Source organism: Pituophis catenifer, unplaced genomic scaffold (genome assembly GCF_029215685.1).
Source record: "Pituophis catenifer annectens isolate HBS135680 unplaced genomic scaffold, rPitCat1.0.hap2 SCAF_18, whole genome shotgun sequence".
NCBI classification, from domain to species: domain Eukaryota; kingdom Metazoa; phylum Chordata; class Lepidosauria; order Squamata; family Colubridae; genus Pituophis; species Pituophis catenifer.
Genome location: NW_027256898.1, coordinates 2,973,003 through 2,986,230, shown reverse-complemented (window position 1 = coordinate 2,986,230; position 13,228 = coordinate 2,973,003). Strand labels below are relative to the sequence as shown.

The 13,228-nt window shown below is 42.4% G+C and overlaps 1 protein-coding gene across 3 annotated transcripts in view; it reads left to right on the top strand.

The window, feature by feature from the left end:
- Positions 1 to 13,228, top strand: part of PRKCZ (protein kinase C zeta) — a 72,665-nt gene that overhangs the window by 42,869 nt on the left and 16,568 nt on the right. For all 3 annotated transcript variants that reach the window (XM_070955985.1, XM_070955987.1, XM_070955986.1), the window contains 5 exons: positions 2,870 to 3,001; positions 3,525 to 3,606; positions 5,349 to 5,401; positions 9,724 to 9,912; positions 10,256 to 10,353. In XM_070955985.1, coding sequence (XP_070812086.1) covers positions 2,870 to 3,001; positions 3,525 to 3,606; positions 5,349 to 5,401; positions 9,724 to 9,912; positions 10,256 to 10,353 — 554 coding nt within the window. The remainder of the gene's footprint in view (positions 1 to 2,869; positions 3,002 to 3,524; positions 3,607 to 5,348; positions 5,402 to 9,723; positions 9,913 to 10,255; positions 10,354 to 13,228) is intronic.

Below are 13,228 nucleotides of genomic sequence, written 5' to 3'. Positions count from 1 at the left end.
GGAGGAACGTGGTCCATGGGGTCACAATGGGTCGGACACAACTTCTCAACTAACAACAACAATGATACATATCCAGATCATAGCCGATTAGTTTCCATAATCTTTTATTTCCAGGCCATTCCATGTAACTATTTTAAAGGATGAGAATATTTTGCTCTAAAACCAAAAGCTGTAACATTGAATTATGTAGTTCTGTAGCCAGGTTGCCTTGCAATCCATGCCCAGGAAATGATTGAAAGAAAATAAAATTTAACTCTTATGATTATAGGTGGCTGGTAGCATTAGTTCATGCCAGCCAGCCTGTTTCTGAAATGTTTGTCTGCTGGAAAGCCTCTTTCTGTTTTTGTTGTTATTGCTGTTTTGGGTTTTTTTCTGCAGAAATAGGCTTTCCAGTGGACAAACATTTCAGAAACAGCCCTATCCAAAGTGGATGTCTTTGTAATTGCATGACTCGGAAAAATATGTCAATGTTTGGGTTTCCAAAAGCAACGGACAGTTTAGACTTCAAAACAATCAGAACCCTGAACATTTAATATTTGCAAAGTGATGATTTAAAAAAAAAAAAACGTTTGTTCTCCTGTTTGTAAAAAAAATAATAATACATGGATGCCATTTTAGCATCCTTTGCTAAAGACAAACACTTGGCAATGAAGCTTCTCTTTGAAATTGTGTGATGGCTTTGTTCTCGTCTCTGACAAGTTGACTTGGGTTTGAAAGTATCCGATCAGTTCCTAAGAGTGTCAGCCGAGCCAATAAAAAGATTAGAGACTGTTGGTTCCCCAAACTCCTTAATATATATATATATATTCCAGGATTAATGAGTGTATGTTTTTCTAGCCCTAACATCCTCAACTTAGTGCTGAACTCCCTTTGAGATCTCTTGCTTTAATAAAGGGCCCCTGCTAAGTTTAAAAAAAATCTCGACATTAATCAGATCCTTTTGATTCTTAGCACACCTCCATGGGAATTCTTCAGCATTTGATGCGCAAGAATCTATTTGCCTTTAAAAAAAAAAACAAAAAACAACCAACTTCAGCTCGAGTTTGCAAAATTGTAGTTTTCAGCTTAGGATGTCAAGGAGTTGTTCTCATGATTTCCCAGAGGGGATAGCTGTGTGAGTCTACAGAACCTGTAAAAGGGTCATCCTTTCTTCTTCTTCTTCTTTTTTTTGCCTCGGTGCGTATTCTTACAAATTAAGCCAAGGGGTATTTTCACGGAGCAGCTCAAAAGCCAGTGTACGTGGGGAAAGGTTTTTATATTGATCGATGTACTGGGGGGGTGGGGTCTGTTGGCCACTCCTTATGCAATAGGATTCTAAGGGACAGACCCAAAAGCGGAAATGACATTATTCTGCTTCAAAAAGCTAATCGCCCTCTTCAGAGTCTGCCAGCACACTTCTGTCAAGAGGCACATTTTCCTTAAGCCTCTCGCAATCTAACAGTGGGAAGGCATTTACTTCGACCAGTGACCTGAAAAAAAACAACAACCCCAAAAACCTCCATCTTCCCTTCAGGGCAAAAAAAGGGTTCTCCGTGATGACAATTTGATCTAATGCACATCTCCATTCTCAGGGTGACCTAATCCTTTCCTTTCCCGTTGCAAACTGTCCCTTGCCTATTGCAATTGCTCAGCAGGGCGGTTTCTGTTAGCTAATGCAGAACATGTTAAGAGTTTTTCTAATTTCTGGGCTTGACAGAGGGAAATAAACGAACTCCTTCCCTCGCTGTAAATTTACAATGAGGGAGTGAACAACTCCGGCTTCGGTGCATGCAAGCCAAGATTTGATGCACTGAAGAATTCATTTTTACTGACCGTTTTTCAGCTGGCATTGCACATTTTTACATAGAACGGATATAATAGCAATAGCCCTTAGACTTATATACCGCTTCATAGTGCTTTTACAGCCCTCTCTAAGCTGTTTACAGAGTCAGCCTTATTGCCCCCAACAATCTGGGTCCTCGTTTTACCGACCTCGGAAGGATGGAAGGCTGAGTGAACCTTGAACCTGGTGAGATTCGAACTGCCAAATTGCAGTCAGCTGACAGTCAGCAGAAGCAGCCTGCAGTACTGCACTCTAACCACTGTGCCACCTCGACTCTAATAATAAGGCTAGCTAACCAAAATTAAAAGGAGTCCAGAGTCACTTGGATGGTTAGACAAGAGATTGAATGAATAAATGAATGAATGAATGAATGAATGAATGAATGAATGAACAAAGTTGGTTGACTTTACAAGCCGGGTGGATTAAGAATAAGCAGAAAGGTGAGTCACCATGTGGTTGTACTATCAAGGTACTTGTCCATTCAAAAACACTTGTCCTAAATTCTCATATTCAGGATACTATAGTGGTGAAAATGGAAGCGTCTCCTTCAGTTTGTTGAAGATTAGAACGAATGAAGAAGACTTGTGGAGTGGACCTATTATATTCATTATTATTGCATCTGCTTCCTGTTCAAAAGTTGGCTAGATTTGGTGTTGGTATTTCCAGTTCAAAGGTTTAAGTAGGAGACGATGGGAAAATCCTCCTCTGTCACTCACAGACAAAATGGCGCTAGACCGTGTCCCTCAACCTTTAAGATGGGTGGGCTTCAACTCCCAGAATTCCACATGCTGGCTGTGGAATTCTGGGAGTTGAAGTTCACCCAACATAAAAGTTGCTGAGACAGAGAAACACTGTGCTAGATGAACTAACGATCCAGCCTGAAATGGAGATGCTATCTTGACCAGGGAAGCCTTGTATCCATCCAACAAGAAAAGCCTTTGGCTGTTTCCCCCCCCCCCCCCCCACTGTTTTCGCTTTCAAAACATGCCGTTTTGTTTATCTGGAGACCTGGGTGTCGCTTCAAAATGCTTCCCCTTTGTGTTCCAGAGAGCATACTGTGGCCAGTGCAGTGAAAGGATATGGGGTCTAGGAAGACAAGGTTACAAGTGCATCAACTGCAAGTTGTTGGTCCATAAACGTTGTCACGTTCTTGTCCCACTGACCTGCAAAAGGCATATGGTAAGTTGGGGTCCTCCTTGCCCAAGGCTTTGGCTGGATTGTGCTAGAACCAGAACCACAACAGGATAGGAGGTTACGCAGCTTTCAAGGCTGATTTTGTTTGTGGGATAAATCACACCTTAATTCATCTTTTCTGACGAGGAAAAACCACAATAATTCTGAAGTGGGAAAAATAAAATGGATTGCAGCCGTTTTCTGCCTTGAAGCTCTTTCCACATACACATCCCAGCTTTATTATACTTTTCATTGCTCTACGTGGTGACTCCTTGCCCCAAAGAGCCTTAGAAAGAAATTTCTGCCTGCTTGCACTTATATGTGAAATACAGCAAAATGTGCTCATTTTAGCTTTGCGTGGTAATTCATAAATGGAAAATCGGTTTATGTTGGAACTACAGCATAGTTGGTTGGCAAAGCGATTCTTGGTGAATTTCCCGTTTGGTCTTCAAGAGAATCGTCCCATTACACAAAATTTGCCTTTTTTTTTATTTTTATTTTTATTCTTCACGGATCCGTATTCTTACAGGATTCTGTGATGCCTTCCCAGGAACCTCACTTAGATGATAAAAATGACGAAGCTGACGTCCCCACAGAAGAAACAGACGGAAGTGAGTATGACTTCCCTCACGGTCTAGAAAAGTTGTTGCAAAAAAAAAAAAAAGGGACGCCCTTTCAGGGATTCCCACCTTCCGTTCATCATTCTTAAACTTCAAAAGATCCCCAAGGACAATGATTAATTGATAGGCTTCTCAAGGGGGCCATGTAGAAGAAGGAAGAACAGCTGTGGAGCCACTTGCCAAGCCCAGTGGCAAAATCAATTATTTATAATAAAAGTTTATTCCTGGATTTATTCAGGCACTGTTGTTAGTTAAAGTATAAGATTAGGAATGGGGAGATCCAAAGATCTAGTCCAGCTTCAGCTGCAGATAACTTTGGTCACGGGGGCTGATGTAGGAGATAGGTGAAATAATATAATACACTGCTTTCAGCTGGATTATCGATCAAATGAAGAAATTTACGTAGACCGGTTACTTTAACTGGGGCTTTTTGATCCCTAAGAGCCTAAATCAAGCTATTCTCCAAAGCACCTGAGGGCAGGACAAGAAGCAATGGGTGGAAACTAACCAAGGAGAGAAGCTACTTAGAACTAAGGAGGAATTTCCTGACAGTGAGAACAATTAACCCGTGGAACAACTTGCCACCAGAAGTTGTGGATGCTGCAACACTGGAAGTTTTTAAGAAGATGTTGGATAACCATTTGTCTGAAATGGTATAGGGCAGTGGTGGCTAACCTTTTTGCCATAGCATGCCAAAAGCGGGGGGAGCGCTGGGGGGGGTTGCGTGCGCCCATACCCACATCCATAATTCTATGCGCCCTGCCCTCTGTGCATGCGCGCATGCCCCCCTGCTACTCCCGCTTTTGACATGGTGGGCCGAGTAGGCCCGTTTTTTGCTCTCACCAGGCTCCAGAGCCTCTCTAGGAGCCTGGGGAGGGCGAAAACAGTCTTCCCCACCCCCCTGGAGGCCGGAAATGATCGGTTTGCCGACTTTCAAACGGGCCATTTCTGGCCTCCGGAGGGCCTCCGGGGGGGATGGGGAACACCGTTTTTGCCTTCCCTAGAAAGGCTCTAGAGCCAGGGGAGAACGGAAAACGGGCCTTCCCCACCCCACCAGGCCCTCCGGAGGCAGGAAACAGCCTGTTTCCCTACTTCCAGTGGGCCCAGAAGTCCCGAAAATCAGCTGGACAGCACACGCATGCACACCGGAGCTGAGCTTGCATGCCCACCGATATGGCTCCACATGCCGCCTGTGGCACGTGTGCCATAGGTTCACCATCACGGGTATAGTGTCTCCTGCTCTAAGCAGGGTTGGACTAGAAGACCTCCAAGGTCCCTTCCAACTCTGTTATTCAATTCGATTCGATTCGATTCCTCAACTTAATGATCACAAATGAGCCCAAAACTTCTGTTGCTAAGTGTAATAGTGAAAATGAAACAGTCGTTAAGTGAATTTTGACCTCTGGTTAGTTTTATACTGCTCAGGTTTTTTTTTTTCTTGGGCAGAGTCAAGGTGACCCAATGACATATTTTTCGATATCTAGCCGGTCATTCATCACAGAGAAGAAGAAATAATTTCTGCAAAAATATTGGATAAGTGCACTAAAAATGCGTTTTGAAATATTTTCCTTCCCAAATCCCTATAATAAGGTAAAATTGCAGTTGAACAAGGTGGCACCGAGTGGTTAAATTGGCCAGCCTCCTATCTTTGCCTGCTATTTGATATTAAAAAAAAATAAAAAAATGCTGATGCGTTTGCTTGACGGTTCTGTTTTGTATGTTTTCTCCTGCAGTATCTTATATTTCTTCGACTCGGAAACATGATAATATTAAAGATGATTCTGAGGTAAGCCTCCGTTTTTCAGTACAACATTAACAGAACCCCGTATTTAGTTGCAAGAGGTCCGTTAGACAAAGCTGTTAGACGCATGGACTTCAACTCCCAGAATCCCCAAGCATTACCCTCCTCGTAATGTTCATGAGGTTGAGCAACACTGGCCTATTCTCTCCGTTCTTCCTTTATATTTGTATTTTTCCTCTGAAAAAAAGAATCTCAGCACGTCTCCCTGAAAAAAAACCCCTTGATTGGCTGTACATTCTGGAAGACATATTTTGAAAAAAAAGGGCAGTACAAATACTCATTCTTGCTTGCAAAGTTCTTAACGTGATGAGCTGGAGACGAAAGAGTTGAGGTGAATGAAAAGCCAAAAGGGGGTGAGCCCCACTTCCCCTCAATACTTCAAGGTGACCCCAGAACAATTTGGGCCACCGCGAAGTGATAATTGATAATTGTTGGAAGGGCTTGATTGCGAATGGTTGTTGAGCGAGCTTGACCTTCCTTTCCAGCTTCATGGCATCATTTCTGCCTCCAAAGATCCTCTTTCTGCAAAGGGGCACATATGATAATCCCATAATTGCACACGAACAATTTCTTTATCCTTTATTGAGGATAAAATGTGTGCTTTCTGTCCCTGGGTCAAGCACTAGGGAATATTGGATCTCTAGAAAGTCACTCTCTTGAGTTCCACCTCAAGATTTTAAAAATATGTGTCTCCTCTCCAAGAGTCATTCATTCAGGCAGTAAAACTTTATGAATGAATATGTTGGGTGTTGACTCCCTACTTTAGGGTCTTGTGAGATCAAAGACATCATATTTGTCTTTTTAAAAAAAAAAAAAAAAGCTACCGTATTTTTCGGATTATAAAACGCATCTAAATTTAGAAGAGGAAATCAACAACAAAAAAAGTTGTTGGCCACCGCACATCCCATTTTCAGGCCTTTTTTTCGGGCCTTTTCCAGCCTTTTTTCAGGCCCATTTTCAAGGCTTTTTTTGGCCTGCTTTTGAAGCTTTTTTCAGCCTTTTTTGACGCTTTTTTCAGCCCGTTTTTGAGGCTTTTTTCAGCTTGTTTTCAAGGCTTATTGGGCTGTTCTTGAGGCTTTTGTCAGGCCATATTTTCCCAAAAAAAAAATTGGGCCGAAGACGTCTCTGTGGTCATGTGGCCAGCATGACTCAATGCCAAAGGCGCACGGAACGCTGTTAACTTCCCACCAAAGGTGGTCCCTATTTTTCTACTTGCATTTTTTACGGGCTTTCGAACTGCTAGGTTGGCAGAAGCTGGGACAAGGAACGGGAGCTCACCCCGTTACGTGGCGCTAGGGATTCGAACCGCTGAACTGCCAACCTTTCAATCGACAAGCTCAGTGTCTTAGCCACTGAGCCACCGTGTTCCATATTATTACTGATAATGATGCCTTTTTCCATTAGATATTATAATAGAGCAAGACACTCATGTACTTTAAGCATGTTTGTGAAAAAAAAAACTTATAGAGTAGGGCATTCAGTGATGAAAACGTCTTTTAAAGAAACAGGTCTTCAACAGTCACCTAAAAACTAAGAAAAGTGGATTTCTCCAGGCCAGGGATTCTAGTCTGTTGATTTTCTGATGGAAAAGCTCCTATTTTTAGCTGTGTAGTATTAATAGCATAAGAAACCATAAAGCTAATAGTAGCAATCAAGCATGGTTTTGAAGGAGGACATCCTGAGATTCTGATAACTGAAACATTCAATTATTTAAAGGTCATCCCTGTAAATCAAGCGAGAAAATTATGAATCCTATTGGTCTCGGTATCACAATTACACGATCCGATGGGAGTGATGTTGGTATTGAACTGGTATTGAATTCCATTTTCACTACGCACTTCCCATTTCATGACGCTTCGTTTTGCCAGACCCATTGATTTTTATTTTATTTTTTTAATAGAAAAGTAATTATACCTAAGAAGGCAGGGTAGGAGTTGTGCAAAGCATTCGGCCACATATTCCATGGTTCTTGAAATGGGTTTGCCAAGTTTGAAGAAGCCTGCTTGCAAAAGGGATTTATTTTATTTCTGGAAAATATGGGGGGAAAAAAACCGTGTTTCATAATTTAGATCCCTTTGAAAACGTTCAGGCTACCCTGACAGAATGCCTTGCACACCCCTATTTAAATATACAGATGTCTATACACTACTTGGAAGGTGACAGAAAGCTGACCTCAATAGATTTAGTCGTATGGTTATAGTTGCTGACCTATAGAAGATAATATTTGTAGCTCGGAGTTGAACTGTGGGCTGGCTTGTTTCTTTCTTCCAGATGTTTCAACACCATACTAGGTTAGTGTGAGATAATCAGTGCTAGCACTGATGATTTTACCTAATTTGGTAATAAAACATCTGATGATAATGATAATAATGATGATAATAATAATAATAATAATAATAATAATAATAATAATAATAATCCACAACAACCTGACATAACAATAGTTGAAAAGAAAAAAAAAAGAAAAAAGTATGGTTCATTGACATTGCAATACCTGGTGATGCACGGATTGAAGATAAGCAGCAAGAAAAAATCACAAAGTACCGGGACTTGCAAATTGAAGTTGAGCGACTGTGGAAAAAGAAATCGTGTGTTGTCCCGATTGTAATTGGAGCAATACCCAAAGGGCTACCCTGCTATTTAGAAATTCTAAATTTGCCGGACTTGAACATTTTGACTCTACAAAAAACCACCTTACTCGGAACAGCTTACATCCTCCGACGATACCTTAACAGTTCCTAGGTCCTTGGTTAGGACTCGAGCTGCTGAGCTATTAACCAGCCTCAAAGGCTGTGAATCTCACTAAAGATTAACCAATAATAATAATAATAATCATCGTCCACTGACATTGTCCACTGTCAATCCAAACTGCCGACTTTGCAACGACAAAGTTGAAGCTGTTTCACGCTTAATATGTGAGGGCAGCAAAATCGCGCAAACTGATTACAAAGAGAGACATGATTGAGTTGTTTTAAATTAGTTCACTGGCCATTATGTAAAAAATACAACATACCTGTATCCGAAAAGTCATGGGAGCACAGAGTGGAAAAAGTTATAGAAAATGAGAAGGTGAAGATCTTGTGGGACTTTCGAATACAGACGGATCATCAATTGGAACACAACACGCCAGGTATCATAGTTGTCGAAAACCGAAACGTACAATTTATTGACATCGCAGTACCAGGAGATGCCAGAGTCAAAGAAAAAGAACTGGAAAAAAATCACGAAATATCGCAACCTGGCCATCGAAACTACACAGCTATGGATGAAACATGTAACAGTGATACCCATGGTCATCGGGGCGCTTGGTACCATGTCCAAGAATTTTACAAAACACTTCAAGAAATTGCAGCTTCCTGCAATAACACCAGCAGAACTGCAAAAAACTGCGCTACTCGGAACATCCTATATTTTAAGAAGATCCTTGGTTGATCCCTAGGATGCTGGCAGCAACCCATATCAACTATTAGCACCAGTCAATGGTATTTGTGACACATTTTTAAATGTTCTGTTGACTGAGTTTCATGTTTAATGAATAAAAGAGATAATAATAATAATCTAGCTCAGAGAGCATCAAGAACCCCACAAGTGCTGATCTGTTAGGCTGTGCCAGCACAATGGCAGTTGTGTCTCTTTCTGCACAAGTTTTAGCTTTCTAGGTGGAAATGTTCTCCATCCATCTTAGAGTTCACTTTGCTTCTGAGAGTACCAAGAACTTTAGAAGGTAGACGTGTACCCAAAGAACTCAATAGGTCATAAATCATCTTCAGCACCATGACCCAGGGAAGAAACCTTCACCCAAATCATCTTTGGTAGAGTTGTCCATTTTGCTTCTGCTTTCAGTACAAATTTCTATTCCAAGAATGGTTTCTAGTTCTTTGGGTAATTTCCTACTATAACTGTTGGTCAATCTCCTTTAACTTGAGGTGCTATCATCAAGAAGAAGGAGTCAACCTATTCTCCAAAGCACCTGAGGGCAGGACAAGAAGTAGCAGGTGGAAAGTCATTAAAAAAAGATCCAACGTAGAACTAAGGAGAAATTTCCTGATAATGAGAACAGTTAATAGTGGAACAGTTTACGTCCTGAAGTTGTGTGCTCCATCACTGGAGGTTCCATCAAGAAGAGATGGAAAATCATTTATCTGGAATAGTATAGGGTCTCCTCCTTGTGCAGAGGGTTGGACTAGAAGACCTCCAAGCTCCCTTCCAACCCCATTATTCTATGTTCTGTGTTCCGTTTCTGATTGCAAAGAGGGTTTTTTGGGGGGAAATGTATAATGTGCTATCTTCCATACTTCTTCATACAGGAACTCAAGCCAGTTATTGACGGAATGGATGGAATCAAGATCTCTCAGGGGCTTGGCCTTCAGGACTTTGATCTGATCAGAGTCATTGGACGAGGAAGCTATGCCAAAGTTCTTTTAGTGCGGTTAAAAAAGAATGATCAAATTTATGCAATGAAAGTTGTAAAGAAGGAATTAGTTCACGACGATGAGGTAAGGAAGCTGCTTCAACCCATCGCAAGCCTAATCTTGTTGAGCTTCCTGGATTCTAACGGCGGTGGGTGGGTGGGGAATCTATATTAATATGATTAAAACTTCCAGCCTTTGCCAAAACCCAACGCAAAACAGTTATTATTTTGACCAGACAAAAAACACGAAATAATAGGAAGATTTAAAAAAAAAAAAAAAAAAGATTGTAAGAGGAATGAGAAATCTATTGACTGGACTTTATGAATGTTTATTAAAATTTTTGAGTGTGTGTGTGTTAATTAGTGTGGCCTTTGGCGTTAACCTATTTTATAGCATCCCTTTGGATTCTCCAATTACTCTCTTTCAGGATATTGATTGGGTGCAAACTGAAAAGCATGTGTTTGAGCAGGCGTCCAATAACCCTTTTCTAGTTGGCTTACATTCCTGTTTTCAAACGACAAGTCGGTAAGTAAGCGGATCCTCTTATTTTTTTTAAAAACAAAACAAAACTGAAATACTGCTTGCCTGGATCTTAATGGACATGCTTGTTGGGGCCCGGAAGCCTCTGAACAACGCATGTGCTTCTGTTTTTGACATGACGTGAAGGTTCCCAGGTTGGGAAAGGTTTCATTTGTTAGTGAACTGACCGAGTTATGAGCTATTCCTGGTCAGGAAAGCTGGTAGGTCCAAAGAGAATCTGTGATCTTTTATGTGGGGTAATGTTTTTCTTCTTCTTCTGGAAAACAATGCTTATGGCTGGCATGATATCGTCTTTCAGAGCTTCTGGCTGTCCTGGAGATGATCCAAGAATGAGCTACTGCTCTCAGTCGCTTTGGAGGCAGGGTTATATGAACGACTTCATGCGTAGTGTCTTCTACACCAAGAATCTCCAACCTTGGCAACTTTAAGACTTGCGGACTTCAGCTTTGCCGGCTGAGGAATTCTGGGAGTTGAAGTCCACAAGTCTTAAAGTTGCTAAGGTTGGAGACCCCTGTTCTAGGCTCTTTGTAGCTCAGGGTTGAACTGTGGGGTCCTCAGTGCTCTCTGAGCTTGGTTGCTTTCTTGCAGATGTTTCATTACCCAACTTCATCACTGATAATGTTACCTAGTTGGGTAATGAAACACACCAAGGGGCCCATCCACCCACTTAAGACTGTATGACTGTAACTCTGCTGCTGGTATCCTTACGATTTATATTGATATCGTTTCCTGATTGCTTATTTATACCCTATGACTATCATTAAGTGTTGTACCTTATGATTCTTGATGAACGTATCTTTTCTTTTATGGACACTGAGAGCGTATGCACCAAAGACAAATTCCTTGTGTGTCCAATCACACTTGGCCAATAAAGAATTCTATTCTATTCTATACGTTCTTCCCTTGTGAGAAGAGCCCACACTGAATTGGTCCTATTTATGAGAGTTGAGAAGATCCCTTTCAGGTCAGGCTTAGTTTTCGGTGGTCTTCCATTCCAAGTATTAACCCTGTCTGACCTTCCTTTTTTTGGTGATAATCAATCAAAGTCAACTCAGCCAGGGGTTACCAACCTTTCGGATCTCAGGGACCACTAAATTCATAATTTTAAATCCCGCGAACCACTAATATGATCTGCCTAATGACCGGCTGAGTGGGCATGGCTAGGTGGTTATGTGGCTGGGTGGGCGTGGCCAACTTGATGTCACTCGTGTCGAGGGGCACCTCGACAGCCTCTACTCGCCCCTCCCCTCCCAGCCACTCCTCGCCTGTCCTCCTGGGCTCCTTAGGGCCCCAACAGGAAGCAGTTGTTGAAGCTAAGCAGAGAAAGAGTTGGCAAAACAGCTCAGTTAAAATTGGATCTGTCCAAGAAGGAGACTCAGCAGAAGCACCTCACTGAGGACTAGGAGCATAGGCTTTCCAAGCAGAGGGAAGACCTGTGGGAGTGCAAGGCCAGGTACTGGCACCTGGAGGCTCAGCAGGCTGAGATGGTCGGCCAGTTTCAGGCCATGATGCAGTCCCACTGGAACGAGGCCCTCAGGCTCTTCGCCACCAGCGGCGCTTCCCTCCAGCCTTTGCCCAAAGCCCCACACCAGGAGGCTGAAGCAGACCCCCAAGTCGGAATTTCTGGTCCCCTCCGACCCACACAAAAAGACCCCGAAGGGAGAGACTCTCTGCAGCAAAACAAACGTTCATTGCACATATCCAGCCCAGGGACTGTAGTTTGAGGATCCCTGATTTAGTGCAATATAAAAAATGCAAAATAATTTTTCTGCGGACCACCAACATTTTCTCTCAGACCACCAGTTGGTGACTGCTGAACTTGACCTCCCAAAGCCAGTGATGGGTCAACAGCCCCAACCTGTTTTAAGAAAGAGAAGGAGGACCTTTAGAACTGCAGTTAAGAGTTCCTCCTTCCAGCCCGAGGGAGGGAGGGAGGGAGGCGAGCAGTTATTGTGATTGATCTGTTGATCCCAAAACAAAGGCTTTAAAAACCCATTGTGCACATTTAACAAATCACCAAAGTGGCCAGCAATGCAGACAATTAAAAGGCTCTTAGTTATTTCTCTTTTAGAGGCTGCCGTGTGAGAGTGTTTATTTATTAATGGGGACTTCTATTACATCAGGGTAGCATCATCTAGACAGAGAAACCATTTTGGCTCTTTTAGGAGCTGTAGTAAATTTAGCTGCTTCCCTTCCCCCTCTCCCTAATGGATTTCCCCCCCCCCTTGCCTGCACTAGCTGAAAACTTCAGGGTTTGTTTGTTTGTTTTTAAAACCATGTCATCAAAACATCCCAAACAACATTTCTTGTTAATTAAAGGAAAATATCAGAATGTCCTTAGTTATCTCACATTGTATAGATCAGGGGTCGGCAACCTTAAACCCTCAAAGAGCCACAAAGATTGTAACTGGAAGTCCCCGTTCAATTCTGGAGCCGACCGGAAGTCCGGTTCCCCCCACCATAGAGTCTCCACCTAGCGCAGCATCCTTTTTCCTCTACCTGTCCTAACCGAAAGCCCTATCAATTGCGGAGCTGACCAGAAAACCCGCCCCTTGCCATAGAGTCTCCTCCTGGCGCACTGTGCTTCCCCCCCCCAACCAGAAGCTCCTCTCAATATTGTGATAGGGAGCCGCAGCAGAGGGTTGAAAGAGCCACATGCGGCTCCAGAGCCCCGCGGGTTGCTGACACCTGGTATAAATTCTGAAGCTTAGAAAATCCTTCCCTAAATAGCTAATTTGTAAGCAGCCCCGAGATTGGTCTGAGTTAAAGACCTAAACTTGGTAAACTTGATTTTGAATTTCTGAAGTTTCAACGATCATCCTGGGGTTGGTCTCCGATGTCACAACATTTCATGCTGCCA